An 18,883-nucleotide genomic window follows, 5' to 3' on the forward strand; every position below is an offset into this window, starting at 1 on the left:
CGGTTTGAAAGCATGGAGCATATCAAAACAGCTTCAAGGCTCCATAGAGGTTTAACTGATGGCAATGAGAATACAAAGCGAGAATCTAGAAAGGGCAGGCCATTGCATATCTATGACAAAATGAATACTGGTTCAGCTTAATGTGATTCTGTAAATTGGGAAAACTAATTATAATGTAAAGTGACCAACAAAAATGTGAAAGATTTCTAAAATTTCTGACTATCAATCTGTTCAAGTAAAAAAAAAACAATACTAATAATAAAAATTTCACTAATTTCGTTAGGGATAATATGAGGGTTTCTGCATTCCTAATAGTATCTCATTTCTCCTTCCCTCTCAAACTTCTTTTTCGCGGTAGATATATGTGAGCAAATAATCACAAGCTATATATAAAGCCTCCTCATTAACACTGTTCTTTCTGGCATTCTTTCTCTTCTGCAACAGATTCCGTCCGTCGACACAAGTGATATTCTTCAACACTCTTGCTCAAAAGGCCCTTTGTTTCATGTTCTTTAGGTCAAACAGAGGATCGTAGTAATTATCTAGTATATCCTAATTGTTGTTGAGGTACTCAATTGTATTCAAAAGTCATCCTTTTTCGTGTGGATAGACCTGCCAAGCATACCATATCATACTCCATCATAAGCATGAATCATTAAGATACTAAGAGAAAGTACACCAAATTATTTAAAGGGGATAAGTATTTCTTGCCTGATGTAATCTATCTTCTTTGAAGCTTAGGGTTCTGAGTTTCAACTCGCCTCTGTTGGTTGTCATCTCATCCAGTATCTCAGCATCATAGAAATCATCTTCACTCTTTTCAGAATCCACATCAGGTGGTTCTCTTTCCTGCACCAAGTTATCATATGCATTAATATGGATAGTAAGCTAAGCTAGAATACGAAGCAAAATTATCATCAGCTGGATTTGAATTATATGCATATAGATTATAATCCGGTCGATGTTTAACCAAATGAAAATTGGGCTACAGGGAAAGAGTCTATTTCTAGAAGCTCATCCAAGTCATTTCTTGGTCAAATAAGCAGAAATTCAACATAACAAGTCCAGTCATTTGCAGCATTCAAGGCTTTGTCATTAACAGAAAACAAATTAACTAAAATAGTATATTCATCATTTTCCTAGACACTAAAGATATAAGCAATATATTGGGCACAAATCTAATGAACCATATATATAAGAAATTAGAAGAATGTACCATGAGGGAAAGGCTTCGGCTTCGTGCTGGAGCACCAGCAATTTCTTCATACTCGTCAGCATCCAGTTCTTGCAGATGGTTAGGTTGAAACAGCTTGGGAAGGATGCGCTGCCTTATGCCAATAAGAAGGAAGAATGGTAGGGGGAACAATATTCCAGCTATGGGTATCCATGTCACTCCAAAACAGATAAAAAAGTAGACAAATTGAAAAATTGTGAAGATAGCAATTTGCTTGAATGGCACCACCTCCACAAATGAAGCATGAACACCTTCCAGGACTCTGCCCAACAGAACGATACCGAAAGCTAAGAAGTTAGGATAATGATGAAAAACTATGATTCATAGATAATGCATTATGATCCTCTAAGTATCTATTGTTTTCAGAAATTTAACATCCTTCCACTTTATACTTCATATAAAATCTTTTAGACAGAACACTTGCTTTATATTGCCAGCTGCGACTGATATGTTGAAAAGTATTCTCAGAACCAAGATGTGTTTGATTGCTATGGATGGAGAAATCAAAACTCATCACTATCATGGAGTTAGATAAGCAATACTTATATTTCAGCACGCTTTATCTTCTAATTTCAAGTTGTATAACTTACTTGTAACGCCGGCTAGGAGTGATGAAGAGCAACAGCATCCTTTCCCAGAACTGATTCCCTGGAAGACTATCAATAGCCATGTAGGCGAAGTATCCCCATAGAACCGACGTGGGTATTCTTTTTATCAGAGGCAAAGCACACATTGATACTCCAACAAGGATTGACTGTATCAGGTTGCTCATTCTCTGTTCATTAACTCTCACAGGCAAATAAGCATCAATGTGTTTCTCAGGATCAAATTTTTTTTTAGCATCCTCTTCATCATCAGATTTCATGACAGCCTGCTTCAAGTTCTCCAACTCCTTATGTACTGAAACATCCTGCAGCATGATTCCTGTTAAGTTCGGAAAGGAACACACTTGCATACAAACAGATTTCAAGACACTGGTAGGTAGCAGGCTGCAAACTAACAAGCCTTGAGCACTTACAGGTGAAGGCGCATCCATTTCTAAAAACACAGCATGCATTCTTCCATAAATTTCCGAGTTGCTTGCTTTTTGGCCTATGCATTCCTTTGCGCTCTTTACCATTTTCTTTCTAATCAACTGCAGATCAAGCTCATAACATCTAAGAATCTAAACAAACTGAACTTTAACTTGAAAATGTCCTCAGAAGGTGCGCCATACCTGCCTCTTGAGAACTGCAAGGCTCTTGGTGTGCATGGGGGATTGGGGGAGGACACCATTTGAAGGAGGGAGTCCAAGTAACCCACAAATCAATGTCTGAAATCGTGAACAACAGGCAGCAAGTAAGCCAAATATATAGATAGGCTACAGAGGCTAAACATTAGAAAGAAGAAACACTCATGAATCAATCACATACCATGAAACCAAGCAACAAGACATCATAATGGTAAGCAGATGGATTTTTGAGATTAAACTCCTTCTGTTGTGCCATCTGTGAAGCTACGCTGTGGTCAAAAAAATACAACCCGGCTATCATAACAGCTGGTATTAAGGCAGCAAAGATGTATGTCAAAGGAACCTTCCCCATGTCCTGCAATTTGAGTGTGTGAAACACATTATTATAGATCACACCGGTAAGTTAAAGCTGGAATGAGGTTTCGCCAAATACTAGGACAAATAATTGTTCTGTCAAGCACTCCACAGACTCACAGCAAGAGAAGCCCCACAGCTGAGGATATGAATCCTGCAGCCTGAAGACTTCGGAACTAAACATTTCCGAATATCCTCGGAAATAAACTACCCAATGGAAACAACATTCGCTTGATTATTACCTTTATTACTGTCCAATGGTGCACTGATTCAGCATCCGAAAGAAGCGGAACATGAACTCTCCTAGGAACCCCAGAAGGAACTTCGCTGGGTCTGACATAAGACAAAGCTGTCCACAACACGACCATTAGGGGAACTCCATAGTCTGCAATAAAACCTCGGATCCACCCTGCAAGAATGGAATAAAAGATTAAGATAAGTAAATTGAATCTTAAACCAAGTTTCTTCTGTTAATCATCCACCCACCAAGCTGCAGCTCATTACCTGTGCCATATCGCCATGATCTTGCCCTACGGCTTTTAAGGGCAGTGAACAATACACCCAATGAGAAAATTACAGAAAGCAATCCATTTGCATACCGCCACTGGAATTGGTACTTCTCCAGTTTTGAACTTTCATCTTTAGGAATATTGAATTCACTAACCACTCCCTGTAGTATAAAAATTAACACGGTCAACCTCATTATACAGCAAATTCTACCATGAAAAGAACAATCACAAACCAGTACCCTGACAGCCTCTTGAATGAAAAGAACTGAAATCAGCATGCCAAAAAGCTCCCCAGCTATCCTTGTAAATTTAAAGATGATGGTAGCTGCATTAAAAATTGCAAGAAGAACAAGCAGGAGTGCTGTCCAGACACAAACCCTGTGGAAACAGTTAGGAAAAGAGAGAATCAATAACAGCACATATGCATATTCAATGACTCTAAAAAAATCCTTAAGTTTTTTTTTTAATTCCTTACCAACCAGCCCAAGCTAGAAACAATTTCTGCCCCAACTCTTCCCTTCCTTTGCTGAAATTGTACAGATAGGTGTACATTATAACAGTAGGTTCTGCAACCCCTAGAATCAGCAATGGCTGTCCACCTAAAATTGAGTGGATTATTCCACAAATAGCAGTAGAAGCTAAGGTTTCCACAGTACTCAAGCTTCCATCTACCATAAAACAAACACAATCTTCATCATCATCACAACACATGATACACCTTAAACTATCCTCAGAACATAAAATACATGCGCGCGCGCGCGCATATGCTACTATGACTAATTGGTTTTGACCCTATTGATTCTATAGCTTTTAAAATTAATCTTCCAATTCGAAAAAAAATATTATTAGAGAATAATTACCTGTGTCTCTACTTAATTGCTCTCCGAAGGCAATCACAGGAAGTGCAGAAGCAAAGAAGATATAGAAAGTTGGAGCCAAAATTCTTAATCCTGAACACAGTCCACTAACCCAATCATCCTTATAACATGCTGTTCTCCCTCTTACATCTTTTATTATTCCCCTGAATGGACTCTTCATGCTCTCCATTTTCTAATGCAAAAAAGCATCAACCAAGGTTACACTCATCAACTTTTTTATATAAAAGAAAGAAAGAAAGAAGATAAAAAAACCAGTTGAGCATACATAATAAATTTGAATGAAATTAACATAATAAATAATATATCTAGAAATAAAAGAAAATTATCAAATCTTAAAATCACTTTTATAACAACGTCCTCATTAATTCTCAAAAATAAATAAAAAGCATCCCTAAATTCACTAGCATTGAATGCATTTATGATGAAATTCTTCAACATGGTCAAGAAAATGTTTATCAAGGGCATGCATGCAAACATGCATATATCGTACTATTCATCACTTTCTTTTATTAAAACCAACCATGCATGAAAAAAATGATATACAGTAAGCCGTTTTTACTTACTGAAGATGCAAAAAAAAATGAAGAAAATGAAGGAAGCTGTCAGTTCCGGAGGAGGAGGAGGAGAGGTGGTGATCGGAATGTTGTCAACTGGGCCTCGTTAAATCTTCTCTCTAAAACTTGATATTTTCCCTCTCTCCGAGAGCGAGGGAGAGAGAGGAATTTGGGGCGAGGTGAGTCGAGTGACAAGAAACGAAGAAAGGAAGGTGTTTTCTAGTTCAAAAAACCCATGAGAGTTTGATGGGGCCCAACCTGATTGTGGGTCCTACATAATCAGGGGAATAGCTTACGTTTTGGGTTGGTCGACCGGAGGAACCGTGTTTTTTAGCTGGTGTCGGTTTGTTTACTGTTCTTTGAAGAAAACAAATTCAACAAGGATTTGATTTGGTAGCTCCGAATTTCTTTTTTTCTTCTTTTTTTTTTCGGGATTACCAGTCATCACGTCAAGTTTTAATGTATATGAAGAATAAATTATTTTTCTTGATCTAATTTTTATATAGTTTAATGAGGATAATAAAAAGTTTTGTGGAAAATATTTTTAGGTTTAATAATCTAGTTATAAACTTAACTCGATAACCTGCTAGCTCATTACCAAAAATACTTATAAAAAAATATCATTTGAACTTAAAAAAAAATAAAAAAACATAAAATAATAGTGATTCATTACTTTAAAAAAAATTCAAGTAAACCTGAGTCAATCATGACTCATTATTCTAATCTTAGACTAGATCACTCACATGTTATAACTATAACTATAACTATGTTAAACATGAAATTATAACTATAACTATGTATAAATTATAATCACCACACATGTCTCGATCGAGTTTTGGACAAGTAACAAGTATAAATATGTTAATCACAAAATTAATTGTTGTCGAGTTAATGTTGAATTAAAATGTTCAAGAAAATAAATTATTCTTACATTGCTTGTATGTTTGTGTTATGAATGTAGTGAGGAGCATAATGGTGCTGCTTAATGATACGGTGCAAGAAGGTTATTTATATGTTTTCTATGGCATCATGGCATGAAGTGAGGAAGAAGGCTCTCATGAAACCGTGTGAAATTGAATCATTGATCAAAACTGTAGAATGTTGAGGTGGGCTTTTGTGAAGAGCTAGCCAACTTTGGTTCTGCAACTTTGCTGGACAAACGAGAGAGATGACAAGGAAATGGAGGGTCCTAGAGGCCATGTACTTAATTTCCATATGATTGCAGAGCACATGCACGTCTCTATAGGCATATTTCATGTGATTAATTAATTTTTTGTTTGTTTTTATTTCCCATGTGCATTGTCCTCCGACAAAAACGAGCTGGGAAATCTGGATTTTCTACCTCGTAGCCATTGTTTTTTCCATTCAAGGTGGATAGAGCCATGTAGACTAGTTATCACAGTAGATCCAGGCTACAGGAATAACAAAATAAGAGGCCATTCATTGCCTGGACTTGCTTTGAACTTGAAATTTTTTTTTTTTTTTGGATTCGAGGAAACCTCACCTTCTAGAAAACGCACTTTGTGGGTCCAGGTGAGCAAGTAAAACTCCGGTTGTCCCAGGCTTTTATAAGAGGTGCACATCCTGACTCGAACTCGAGACCTGCTGTGCAGATCTCAAGCTCTTTATCATTACGCTATATCATTTGGAGACCTTGAAAACGATTATTCTCATTCCATGCAAACTATCGTGCATGAAATGACAAGAGAATACATTAAGATAATACAGAAGAATATTCAGGGAAATTAAGAGAACATTGTACCTGTCAAAACTCTCAGCTGCTAGAATTCCCTGTGTGTTGAAAAGGGAGTAAACAAGACAGTAATCATAGATAGAAAATAAGTGTTCTTCGTGTTTCCTTGTTATGGGGTGTGTGTCGCATGTATAGAAGCATCAAGCATTGTCCCTTTTTTAAATACGAACTTAGTAAACCTAACCCGTCGCCCACCGGCTAGCATTCATTCTTGTCTATAACGTGGGAAATCTTGTAGCTAGCTTGTGAAAAGTATATATATCATGCCAAAATAGATAACGAGTTTACGGATAAAATAAAATAGATGTGTTTTGAGAATGAGAAAATAATTATGATGAATTATAATGGAAATGAGAAATAAAAGTTAAGAAAGAATTGCGTTAAAAAAGTATTGGTGTAAATTAATCCTAGTTAAAAATCGATAATGTTACTGTAAGACTGTAATAGATCTATAAATAAAATAAATAAAAAAAATAAAAAATAAATATATTTTGAAATAAAAAAAATTAATGGTCCCAATGACTAAATAATTTATATGATTCTAGCAATGATTGAATAAGAAGATTCAGATTTTGATGTAAAATCACCTACTGACCAGTTGTATGCTATCGAGCATAATTGTCAATCCAACCGTCAGATTGAGCTGAAATCTTACAATGAGCCTCATGACACATTGCTCTATCGCATGTTAAAATTTTAGGGTAATCGAAGCTTGAAAAAATCATGAGAGAATGTCAATTGTCGGATAAAAAATAAAATGTAGGCTCATTAATGATATTTTTATAAATAAGCTGGAAACACTGAGAATTCAGCTTCTTTTTCCCCTTTAAAATGCTGGTTAGTGCTAAAAAAAATTTAAAAAAAATATGAGAGCTTCCCGTTAAAACTCTAGAGAGAAACCATGATTTAAAGCAAAATAAATGAGAGAATGAGTATTGAACAAATCTAATTCAAGAATTACATGAAAAATCAAGTGAGAAAAAAGGAGTTGAGAGAGAAAACTCATGACATTAAGAGAGAGAAAGAGAAGGAGGAGAAAAATTCAACTGGTTAACATTCGAAGTTCATATCATTATCGAATAAGACATTACAAACTCGATTGTACAAGTTTAAGTAAAGATTAACAAAGTTTAGGGAAAAAAAATAAATTTTGAATTAAGTTTTTAAATGTTAAATAAAAAAAATGAAATTGTGATGTTTTTTTTTTGAATAAAAATAAGATATAAATGACTCTAAATAAAGCATAATTGAAAAAGAAAAATTGGGTGATTATGGTGAAAATAAGGTCGGACATTTAGGGGTTGAGAACTTTTAGAACCAAAATAAATGTTTGTTAGTTAAGAGTATTTAGTATGTGTTGTTATGTTGATGGGATAGAAATAGATTTAATTATGTTGTCTAAGTGTAGTTGAATTTTCAATGTAATTTAAAAAAAAACTATGAGAAGTTGATGAAATAAATAATTTATAGTTATTTGTTGGGTTGTGAAATACAAAATAAATGTTGATGATACTAAGATGGTATGAGAAAGATTTTGAGATGTTTTGATGTAGTTCATTATACGCGTGTATTTAGGATGACTATGATACCGTTTGGGAACGCCCAAAAAATTCAAAAAACTTTTTTTTGCTAAAATTTAATATGTTTTGTATGTTTTGGATCGTTTTGATGTGCTGATGTCAAAAATAATTTTAAAAAAAATGAAAAAACATCATTGGCATGCATTTCGGTACGAAAAGTTATTTAAAAAACAACCATAACCACACTGTCAAACATATTCAATATATATGAATGAAGAAAAGATGGTTGTCAGTCCTGCTATCGAATCAGGGATGATTGATTGAATTATTATTTAATTATTTATATTGAAAAAAAAATATTTAAAGGTGTTGACAACATTTTCAACATCTAAATTCTGGTAGGGATTATAAGAAAAAAAATATTCGTGGAGCATCTTTTTATGATACATGTAAACTTATACTATTTGGACTTTTTGTATCTTAATTAATTTAGTTATATACTTGTATTATCTAGCCTGGAATTGGATCGGTCTCTGGCTATACCTAACCATTGCCACTTCATTTCAGCACTGGCTCGCCTCAAAGTTTATTGTAGTGCGGCACTACTTGTAGCTTTCAAGGATGATATATATATTATTAGCTAGGAAGAACCAATTGCCTCCAAGTTTTATGATTTTTGCTGTGCTTTTTCATGGAACTGTAAAATAGACAGGCTACAATCCATGTGGGTTCCTACGATGTCGATACTTTAGCATCAGCACAAATTCCGATGACCATCACGGCCATTGATTTGCTAGGTCATCAAGAAGAAGAAGAAGAAAACAATGGGGCCTCCTATGGCCTTTGGCATTATAGCAGTGCTCAGAGCCTAGGCATACTAGACTTCGCCCACACCATGACGCCTGTTTGTAGTCCTATCGAGCTTGTAGGGCTCGAGGGATGTAGCCAAAGGAATCCTCCACCAGGCTAGTCTTGGCAATTATGTTGGGTATAATTGAAAATGTTGCTTATTTTAATAAAGATAAAGAAGAAGAAAAGTCACCTATAAACACCACACTAGCTATGTCACATGCGGTTCACCGTTAGGTAGATTTTTTTTCAATAAAAAAATAAATATATAGATTTTTCTAACATGTTTTTAGATATAAAAAATTCTCCATCACTAACCGAAATACTCATACACACATCTAATTAAATAAATTAATATCTAATTAAAAAATAAATAAGATTAAAATATCTGATCTTGCAACACGGGTGATACACTTAATTGTGCTAATTAACTTTGTTTTCTAGAATAATTTTTTTGTTTAACAAAATGATTATTTGTGCCAATAAAACGTAAAAAAAATCATCAACATGAGTAAATTAAATAAAACTATGAAACACAACTACAAACAATCCAATATATATTGGATGATAAAATTTAAAAAATTTAAAAAAAATAATGAAAAAAAGATACGGATCAACCTAGATTAACTCGCTAATCTCACGACCATTAGCGAATAAAATCATTGTAAAAATACAAAAACATCCCTTACCATTAGTGAATAAAATTTAATTTCTAGAAGTAATTTAAACATTTTATTGTGTATATGAAATTGAAAAGAAGAAAACACCCCGGGCACCAGCTTTAAAATTTTTAATTTCAGAGGTAATAACATATGTAAACAAACCAAATTATCCCTGTAAATATGGTAAATGACCGTGTGAAATGATAAAAATACCTCGAAATGATAATAATAATAATAAAAAAAAAATAAAAAAAAAAACAACGAAGACGACAAATGATAATGTTTGGCTCTCTTTAGGGATGAATTCCACAAATCGTAAACATGGTACCGTGCATTGGTGCTAGTGCTTTCATATTTTTGCGACTCTTGATTATTTATGTCACAAATGGGTGATCCTTTTTCTTTGTTTCCGTGAATGGATGTATTTCATGGAAGAAAGAATCATAGCGGAGAAAACAATGAGATCAAGATGAATGTAATTAGAGGCAAGAAAAAAATCTAATAAATCGATTAAATTAAAAAATCTAAAAAAAAATAACTGAAAAAATCAAACCAAAAAAAAAATTTGAATTAACAGATTAAAAAATCACAAAAAAGTTTCAGTTCGGTTTGGTTCGATTTCGGTTTTCAAAGTCTGAAACCAATTTAACCAAACCGAACCAAACCGGTTCAACCATGCCAACACTTAAAAAAACAATTATAAATAGAAAAAACTCTAGATTCGACAGCGGGCCCCCCGCTCTGCCTCTCACCATGTGAGACCCCCCTCTTTTTTCTCTCTGCCTCTCATCTCTCCCCTATAATTTGCTTGTAGTTTGTGGACAGATTTGTTTTCTTGAACAACAAAAATCAAGATTTACTTGTAATTTGTGGGCACTGGACATCGAGATTTGCTTGTAGTTTGTGGGCACTGGGCAAATCTATTTTCCTGAACAACAGAAACTGAGATTTGCTTGTAGTTTATGAGCACTGGGCACGAGATTTGCTTTTCGGTTTTACTGGTTTTTGAACAACAAAAACCGAACTGAACCGAACCGAAACCAGTCGGTTTGAACCGGTTTCAGTTTTAAAATTTTAAAATTAATAATGTCGGTTTGGTTAATTTATTTATGTAAAAACCGAACCGAACCGAAAATAATCACCCCTAAATGCAATGACAGATGCTCTAAATGTTACAAACATGTATTTTCATTTGTCAATTCTATACAATTGAAAATCTAATTTTACGTTAATAATTCATAAACCAACTGCAGGTTACCACAAAAAAAAAATTCAGTAAAATGGCCTGTGTATACTAGCGTCACCTTTCGCTTCTTCCGTTTTCAGCTCTCTTTTCCGAGGCAGATTCGGCAAGGGCATTGCTTCTAATATTGCACGAGAAATTAGAGATTTTTAGCACATCAAAAGGAGAGCTTCACGGGAGCGACCAAGCAGTCTTAGCACTGTTGCAGCAATATGATGTCCAGTCAGCCCGGCAAGAGCAAGCTGTTCATTTGGCAGTGCATGTTCAATGTAATTGTCTGGTAAAACAATTGGCCGCCACTGCAGAAGTCATGGGAAAAAAAAAAAACTGTAATTAGGACAGAGTTTAACAGAACATCCAGTCATATAGGCATCGGTAATGGATTGACATTAATCAACAGTGTCTATGACTCAAAAATTACTCCATTGGCAGTGATTGTGCTTCAGGAAGCATACAATACATTTGTCTCTAGTAAAAACAATCGAATTGATATTATTTGTGTGTGAGATATTACCTTAGTTCTTCCATCAAGCTGCCCATCAAGGGCAATGAACTGTGAAACATGGGACCCAAATCCTCCAATAGAGCCTTCCTCGACTGTGACCAGAAAGGCATGGTTTTCGCATAACTGTCTGAGAAGCTTCATGTCAAGTGGCTTGCAGAATCTTGCATCAGCAACAGTTACCTCAATGCCAAGCTTTGAAAGAAGGGTCTGAGCTCTGAGGCAGTTCTGAACCATTGTACCATACCCAAGCAAAGCAACATCTTTACCCTCTACAAGAGTTAATCCCTTTCCAATCTGCTCCACATAAACAGTAGTCAAGCCGAGGGCACAAGAACCCGCTGACAAACTCAGTAACTAATATCATACCAGAAAGATTAACCGGGAAAAAAAAAACACCTTATGGAAGCAATGGGAATCAGCAGCTACAATGAAATTTTAAAAATTTAATATAGAACTTGACAAAGGCTTAATCAAGAATATCAAAGAAACGCTAAACCATGCCAAGTAAATTAAATGAGAACATTTGGGGGACACATGCGTGCTGTGAATAATGATTCAGTTTTCCAACAATAATGTTTAATATCTTATCAGGGATGATAGCCGGCATGACAAAAATCAGTGTCAGCTTTTCTTCTTTTTTTCAAAAACATGGTCATCAGCAACACCAAATACACTTCTTCTGAGACAAAACTATATAATCATTTTAGGAAAGCTGGTATCAAGGGCAAGAGAAAGTTAACAAGCAAGGCATGTTGAAAGTACCTCAACAGGAATACCACTACGAGTATAATGATCAGTTCCAGCAATGGCACCCCTTGGATACCGAAAGCAAACTGGACGATCATTAATATGGGCTGCAGTCGCCACCATGTCCACAAGCTGATCCTCATCTGATGGTGCCATAACAATCATGTTTGGCAAGCATGACATGAAAGTTATATCAAATGCTCCACACATAGTAGGACCATCAGGTCCTACCAATCCCGCGCTTGTAATGACAAAGCGAACTGGAATTCTCTGCTGATCTACATCATGGACCACCTGGAGAAGCCACAAAGAGCAACATTCTAGAAAAACTAAGATTTTTAATGCAGTCAATGTTACAATTTTGTTCCCAAAACTTGTTGTCATGCTATTCCATTTCTCTTGAAGAATCAAACAATTATAAATCTAGCTAGCTTAAAACGACATCCAGCAAGATCTAATTCAACAATATTCCTGGCATGCACTCATGCGTACACTAACACACACATGCATGCATACATAAATGTGTGTGTGTGTGTGTGTGTAGAGAGAGAGACCTGGTCATATGCTCTCTGCAGAAAAGCTGAAGGAATTATGCAAAATGGCTTTAACCCCCCGCATGACAAGCCAGCTGAAAATGTAACTGCATGTTGCTCAGCCATTCCCACATAAAAAAACCTGTGTGGAAATCTTTCCTGAAATAGTTGAAATGATGGTTCCATTTCCTTTCCTGCATGAACAACCACAATATCTTTGTCTTTCTCTGCTTCCATGATCAGAGCCTCAACAAAGCAATCACTATATGTTTGAGTATGCATATTGGATAGCACTGCATAACCTGCAGAAACAGAAAACCTATTAGAATGGGAAAACAATATGAATTAGAAAAAAAAAAAAAAAAAAAAACAGTGAAGCCAGAAAAGAGTGTGTGTGGTCACTCTGCCATAGCAAGGAGAGATAATTTGGCAACTATGATTAATATACATGAGGGGAATGTCTTCCAAGTAAATCCCTACAAATAAGTTGACTTCTGTTGTGAAAAATTAGAGCCCCAGGGCTCACATTGAAAGTAAATAACCGATTAAAAGATAAGCATTAATACAAAGTCTTGTGCATTTACATCATTCAAATGAAAAAATTAAATAAAAGTTGGAATTTTTGGGTTTGAACAGTCAGCCACAAGATGCACTGCTTGTCAGATATTCAAAGATGTTGACAACCATGGTAGCAGATATAAGTAAACTCAGCACAAACTGAGCCTGAACACAGACAGGTACCCCATAGTCCCAAACTATAAACTAGAGGTAACTGTGGACATATCTCAGATGGATATTCATAATACTTGTGCTGCATTTTAATCATTGATTACTTGGAAGCTATAGCATGAAGAAAATAAAGCTTAGTCACGGCGAGCTTTATTATACATTTTGTTCAAAACAAGTTGTGTAAATCCAGAATTCTGCAAGAGGCAATTGAAAGCTCTAAGCATGCTGATTTATGTCTAGATTGCAGTTCTCTTGTTCCTTTACAACTGATAAGTGATCTTTAAAATACTTTTAGTTCTTGTTATGATAGAATCTGCACATTAGTTGATTTTAAGATTATTTGAGTGTACAACTCGTGTAAGCAGGATAAGCTCCAGCTTTAGTTTCCTATTTATTAATTATATTCTTCATTTAACAGAAAATAAAATAAAGCTTAGCCTAGCCTAGCCTAGACATAAGCATTTGAAGCAATCTGCAAATTAAAGAATATGTATGCATTAATTTTAGAATTAAAATCATCTCCTCTATTTAAAAAGCTGTAGAACTATTAACCAGTCCTGAGTTCTTATACATTAAGTTGTAGCCTAGCCTAGCCTAGCCTAGACATAGGACCAGATCCTGAACAAAGCATATGCCTCAGCATAGATATCTAAAATATAACCAGGATAGCCAGGTTCAGTGTGACTGTGAATTAATGCATAGATTTGATAGTCATCTATGAAAAATCAAAGAAGATTAAAGTATAAGAATTCAACATACCTCCCTGCTGGTTCCCCGTTGCCTCAGTCTGTTGCTTATGTTCTGCACACTGATTTTCTTCAGTTATTACATGTATCAAGACAGGACCCATTGACTCCAGAGTTGACACTTCTTGTAAAACACAAACTAAATCTTCAATATTGTGTCCATCAACAGGGCCTATGTAGTACAACCCAAGTTCTTCGAAGAGAGTTGATCCCAGTGGACCCATCATACCACGTGCATACTCATCAACTTTAGCTGCTAATTCATACATACCTATCCTCTTGGTAACACCCTTGATAAGAAATAAGAAAAGAAAGAGCATTCAATTGAATGAAAACAATAATACATGAAGTTAAAACAAGATATAAAATCTGACTGAATTTTGTTGTGCTACTTATTGCAATAGAGATTTCTAAATTAACTCAAAAAAATGTATCTTCAATTAAAGAAACTTTCCTTTCTCTCTATGCAATTTTATTAGTTAATGATCCTAATACAAGCTTAGTCATGTAAGCAAATGGAAACTACTGAAAGCACCTTAGCAACTTCTCTAAGCCTCCGGAATGATTTGCTTGACTGGAGCTTGCTTAGGGTACTTGATAGAGCATTGATTGAAGTCTTGGAGCCCTCTTCAATCTTGGGGTGTAAAGAGTGTCGGCTGTCATTTAAAATCACTATCATATTTGAGTCTAAATAGCCTGCATTGCCCATTGCTTCATAGACCTGACCAGCCATAGTTGTGCCATTGCCAATGACTGTAACAATACGTTCCCGCTTCCCTTTAATATCACGAGCAACCGCCATGCCTGGTGAGAAACTAATTAAATTTCATGTTCTAAAGTTTATTTCTAATAGTAATACTGGAGCATATAAGCAAGAGTTTTACAACTTGATTCAGAGCTAAGTACAACATAAAAGCTAAAGTTAACAGCCTAAACTTGGACAGCTGATTTCATTTGCTGACAGGACAGCACACTTACTAATAATATTTCCAGGGTAATAAGCATGAGTGAAAGAGATGTACTCGGTGGATCTATGAAATGCAGTGCAAGAACTTCAGGACAGTATGCTCATTCAGACAAGTGAGCCAATAAAAGTTGAGAAAAGTATAAGAAGCCGAGGACATGGCATTTTACCAAGTCCAGCAGAAATACTGTTGCATCCATGTCCTGCTCCAAACGGGTCATATTCACTCTCAGACCGAGATGTAAATCCAGAAAGACCATCCTTTTGTCTTAGTGTACGCATAAGAGATCTCCTTCCAGTGAGAATTTTATGTGCATATGTCTGCCGACAAGAAACAAGGAACTAACTTAAAAATGGACCAGATTGTCTCTCAAAACTAGCCATTTCCATATGCAAAAGGCCACTTTTTTGAATTATTGTTAGGTTCAGACTCTGCCCACCCAGTAACATCAACAAATTCCCAATCCATCCCCATTCTAAAAAATATTTATAAAAGAAATCAATAGTCATGCTAGCAGCCCCTGTATAGGGCTGCACAACACAAACAAACAAATAAACAGACCCCGATAAGCATGCTATTATCTGCTCTTTGATGACTATACAGTCCTCCATAAAGAACAGAATCAGCTGCGAATCTTGCTTGTTCCCCAACATCCCACAGTATCTTGTCCACTGGAGCATGAAAAACATGGTGAATTGCAACTGTCAGTTCAACCGCTGCCAGACTGGCCTTAAAGTCTTTTTGTGCCTTCGACATTATGGAAGACAACTCTGATCGTATTTCACTAGCTAATAGTTTCAGTTCCTGCATAGACCAATCCTTAATAAGTAAAGTAGCTGAAATATTAATAGTATGAAACACGTCTGGAAAATGGAGAAAGTTCAAGAACTAACCTTAATAGTTAAATTCTTCAAGTGGATAGGGTTTTCAACCACATCAAGTAATGGTGTTGCAATAATATCCGAAAATATATCACCAATATCAGGTAGAGCACGTATTCTACCAACACACACCTGTATCAAGAAAAAATCCTCCATAATTCAAAACATTAATTCTTACAAGGTTTCATGCATTACTGCCATGACATTTGCATGTATCATCAAATTCTCTCTATTATCTTTTCTATAAATCACACTCATCTTGTCTGCTTGATCCATGCCATTAGCAATTGAATGTAATCAAAATTGTCAAAACAACACTGCCATATCACAAAATAAACACCCCCAAGTACATAAGTACATTATTTCCTCTATCTCCATTACATTACAGTATATTCAACAGGGTTTTTGTTTCACTTCTTTCCTAAAATAATGGACTAATCAATTGTGAATATAATCTATAAAGACAATCTTTGTCACATACCTTGGAGTCAGTGGTGGAAACAGAACTAGGATACAAGTTAAATCTTGATATATCCACTTTATAATGACAATTAGAGCTTGAAATCTCCAATTTGTGACCGAATTTCACAAAAGAATGTGAAGTAATTCCATATGGGTACTGAGCAATTGCAGTACCCATCAAGAAAAATAACAAAAACCCACCTCTCAAAGTTCAATATGTGTCCCAAAAAGCACAAAAAGATCAATGCTTGATTGCTTAAAAGCTCACCCGACTGAGCAAGATTTAATGACTTAAAATGTGTAAAATGATTCTAGGATTCTGCAGATAAGACACGAGAAAAGTTGACAAGAAGGGTAATGAAAAAAAAAAATGGTTGGAATCCACATGGAATAAGTGAAATAATTAATAAAATTTAGACAAGGAAAGTACAGAGATGACAAAGGGAGCATAATTTGAGGTTGTTATGGTATCAACTGTTAAAGGAAAGCATATTTTGGTGGAAAGTTGAACGTTGATTTTAAGTGTTTTATGGGCTGGTTCTAGGCCTTAATTTAGTAGTTGGGCATTGAATGATAATGGGCTTATCAAGTGGGCCTTGAATCAAGCTCATAAAAGAGATGAAAAACGAGAAATTATTTGTGGAGAATTCTCTACTCTTATATATAAATCTTGAAATAGAAAACTATAGAAAATATATTTACTGATTGAAAATGAAAATTTTCCCTTTTAAAACGTTTTTTTTTTTCATTTTCCTAGAAAATAAAAGAAAATACTTCAAAGTTATAATTAAGTTAAAAGACCAAGTTATATTCCTCAGTTTCCTTTGAATTAATCTTATGTTTATGTGAGTATAAAATGTGGGTAAATTGCTACTTTTTTTATTATTATTATTATTGGAAGGGGCGTTGGACCTTGGGTAAGCTCTACTTCATTACATCAACGAAATAAACTATAATTGCCAGAACTTGAAACTGCTTCACTGAAATAAATAAATTGTGGGATACATTAAAAAAAAAGGAAAAAAAAAGAGAGAATAGGGAATTTCATTACCCCCTGCTTATAAAATGAATCAATGCATTTTTACAATACTTTTCCCATTGATTTTAGAGTATATAGTAGATATGTTGTCAGCGCACTGCCATGAGCAGTCTTACATGTTGTGTACTGTACAGCGACCTGAAAGAATATTTATGGGGATAACATAGCTGAAGAAGACTAAAACCAAGAATTGGAATAAACAACAAGCAAAATTAAAGATGCATTTGAAAGCTTTGTATAAAAGTTCGAAAGATTGATGTGAGAATCAACAGCGACTGCAGTAGTAACACATGTGCCGAGTTTATGGGATGACTTTGCGTACAATAACAGAAGCTGGAATGCCTGTGGAGAAGACAAGCAACCATTTGCAAGTGAAGGCAAAAACCATAGCAAGTTGGACTGAGTCATGCAAAAATCTTCTAACAAAGGCTTCACAGCAAGTCACCCTATATCAAAATAAATCCTAAACCATGCAGACAGAGAGAATGGATGGTAGTTAAATCCTAAAGCATGCAGACAGAGAGAAAGGTGTAGCTAAGTTGTAAATAGAGGTAATTGGCCTAAGATATTCATTCAACACAGAATGAAAATATATATAAAAAAAAAAAAGAGTTACCATATATCTCTTTGGAAGCCATCAAAAGTTTTGTGAGCGATGTAGGGGCGAGTGGGGGAAGAAATGGCAAACAACTATAGCAAAAGGAAAACTAAATACACAGTTTATAGGAAGTGCAAATCAGAAGGCGAAGTAAAGTTAACAAAGAGGGGGGAAACATGGAGAAATACAATAAGACTAATTTCATGTGTAGTAGTGGCAAAATACAGAAGCAAGCAGCTGCTAATAATATTGAAATTGCAAATGCAAAGGATAAAGGGGAGGGGAGAGGTGCGACCCAGAAAACTGGCCAAATTAATCCAAATTAACAATTAAGGGTCCTCTGCTGAGGATGATGCTGATGTCCTTTTTTTTCCTGGCTGGCGGCTCTAATTCATTGGATTAATAAAGGATCAAATTAAGCTTGGATTCTTAGTTTTCAACTCTTGAGTAAATTAGAAGGTTAACGCTAACTAGTCATGGAAAATACCTCAAAGGATTAAGCTTTTTCATGACTGATGATGGATTGGACTACTCTTGATGAGCTGCACAAGCAAAACAAAATCTCTTGTGTAAACCAAGTGTTTGTTTACGTGATGATTTTCACGTTCAGATTAAACCATAATTTTTTGATGCTATAAACTATACTTTTTAATTACTGGGATCCATAATAACAGTGCACGTTAAACAAAAACAACTCAATCTTGCTTTTAGTTTAAAAAATGAGTTTAAGATTCATAAACTAGAAAGGTAGGTGTTTGTGTATGGTAGAAGAGCCCATCTCATGACTTAAAATGAGAATATTTATCTTGGGAAGATGAAGATGAAGATGAAGATGAAGCGTGGCCTCGCTATCATTATAGCTCGTCTGCAAGAGTGGTCAGTCCATGTTTG

At 35.2% G+C, this 18,883-nt stretch overlaps 2 protein-coding genes across 4 annotated transcripts; both read right to left on the bottom strand.

Annotated features, from left to right (window-relative positions):
• Positions 1-133: 133 nt before the first annotated feature.
• On the bottom strand, positions 134-4,970 carry LOC7459009 (boron transporter 4). Its single transcript, XM_002324242.3, has 13 exons — positions 4,770-4,970; positions 4,189-4,378; positions 3,804-3,996; positions 3,568-3,706; positions 3,324-3,489; positions 3,062-3,228; positions 2,647-2,820; positions 2,451-2,546; positions 2,253-2,369; positions 1,825-2,144; positions 1,217-1,496; positions 712-849; positions 134-612 (listed from the first exon to the last, which is right to left on the bottom strand). Exons 2-13 carry the CDS (start codon positions 4,373-4,375, stop codon positions 589-591), a joined length of 2,001 nt encoding a protein of 666 aa, XP_002324278.3. The 5' UTR covers positions 4,376-4,378; positions 4,770-4,970; the 3' UTR covers positions 134-588.
• Positions 4,971-10,705: 5,735 nt separating this feature from the next.
• Positions 10,706-16,839, bottom strand: LOC7462973 (probable 1-deoxy-D-xylulose-5-phosphate synthase, chloroplastic). 3 transcript variants are annotated; one of them, XM_024589697.2, is made up of 10 exons: positions 16,375-16,839; positions 15,906-16,025; positions 15,652-15,816; positions 15,182-15,332; positions 14,583-14,851; positions 14,061-14,337; positions 12,594-12,874; positions 12,055-12,333; positions 11,302-11,586; positions 10,706-11,086 (listed from the first exon to the last, which is right to left on the bottom strand). In XM_024589697.2, exons 1-10 carry the CDS (start codon positions 16,531-16,533, stop codon positions 10,937-10,939), a joined length of 2,136 nt encoding a protein of 711 aa, XP_024445465.1. In that variant the 5' UTR covers positions 16,534-16,839; the 3' UTR covers positions 10,706-10,936. The 3 variants fall into 3 exon arrangements, with proteins under 3 accessions (XP_024445465.1, XP_024445464.1, XP_024445466.1); XM_024589696.2 differs by having other exon boundaries at positions 15,574-15,816; XM_024589698.2 differs by lacking the exon at positions 10,706-11,086 and adding an exon at positions 11,689-11,714 and having other exon boundaries at positions 11,421-11,586; positions 15,574-15,816.
• Between the last annotated feature and the right edge of the window lie 2,044 nt (positions 16,840-18,883).

This window comes from Populus trichocarpa, chromosome 18, assembly GCF_000002775.5.
Source record: "Populus trichocarpa isolate Nisqually-1 chromosome 18, P.trichocarpa_v4.1, whole genome shotgun sequence".
In the NCBI taxonomy this organism is placed as follows: Eukaryota; Viridiplantae; Streptophyta; class Magnoliopsida; order Malpighiales; family Salicaceae; genus Populus; species Populus trichocarpa.

What these genes read in the sequence shown, in the direction of transcription:
- LOC7462973 (XM_024589696.2), bottom strand. Translation starts at nt 16,533, where the DNA reads ATGGGTACTGCAATTGCTCAGTACCCATATGGAATTACTTCACATTCT. An exon ending in AACGGGGAACCAGCAGGGAG is followed by an intron (nt 12,875 to 14,060) that starts GTATGTTGAATT and finishes CTGTTTCTGCAG; the next exon opens with GTTATGCAGTGCTATCCAAT. An exon ending in TGCAGAGAGCATATGACCAG is followed by an intron (nt 12,334 to 12,593) that starts GTCTCTCTCTCT and finishes TGGCTTCTCCAG; the next exon opens with GTGGTCCATGATGTAGATCA.
- LOC7459009 (XM_002324242.3), bottom strand. Translation starts at nt 4,375, where the DNA reads ATGGAGAGCATGAAGAGTCCATTCAGGGGAATAATAAAAGATGTAAGA. An exon ending in TCTTGTTGCTTGGTTTCATG is followed by an intron (nt 2,547 to 2,646) that starts GTATGTGATTGA and finishes TCACGATTTCAG; the next exon opens with ACATTGATTTGTGGGTTACT. An exon ending in TTGCAGTTCTCAAGAGGCAG is followed by an intron (nt 2,370 to 2,450) that starts GTATGGCGCACC and finishes CTTGATCTGCAG; the next exon opens with TTGATTAGAAAGAAAATGGT.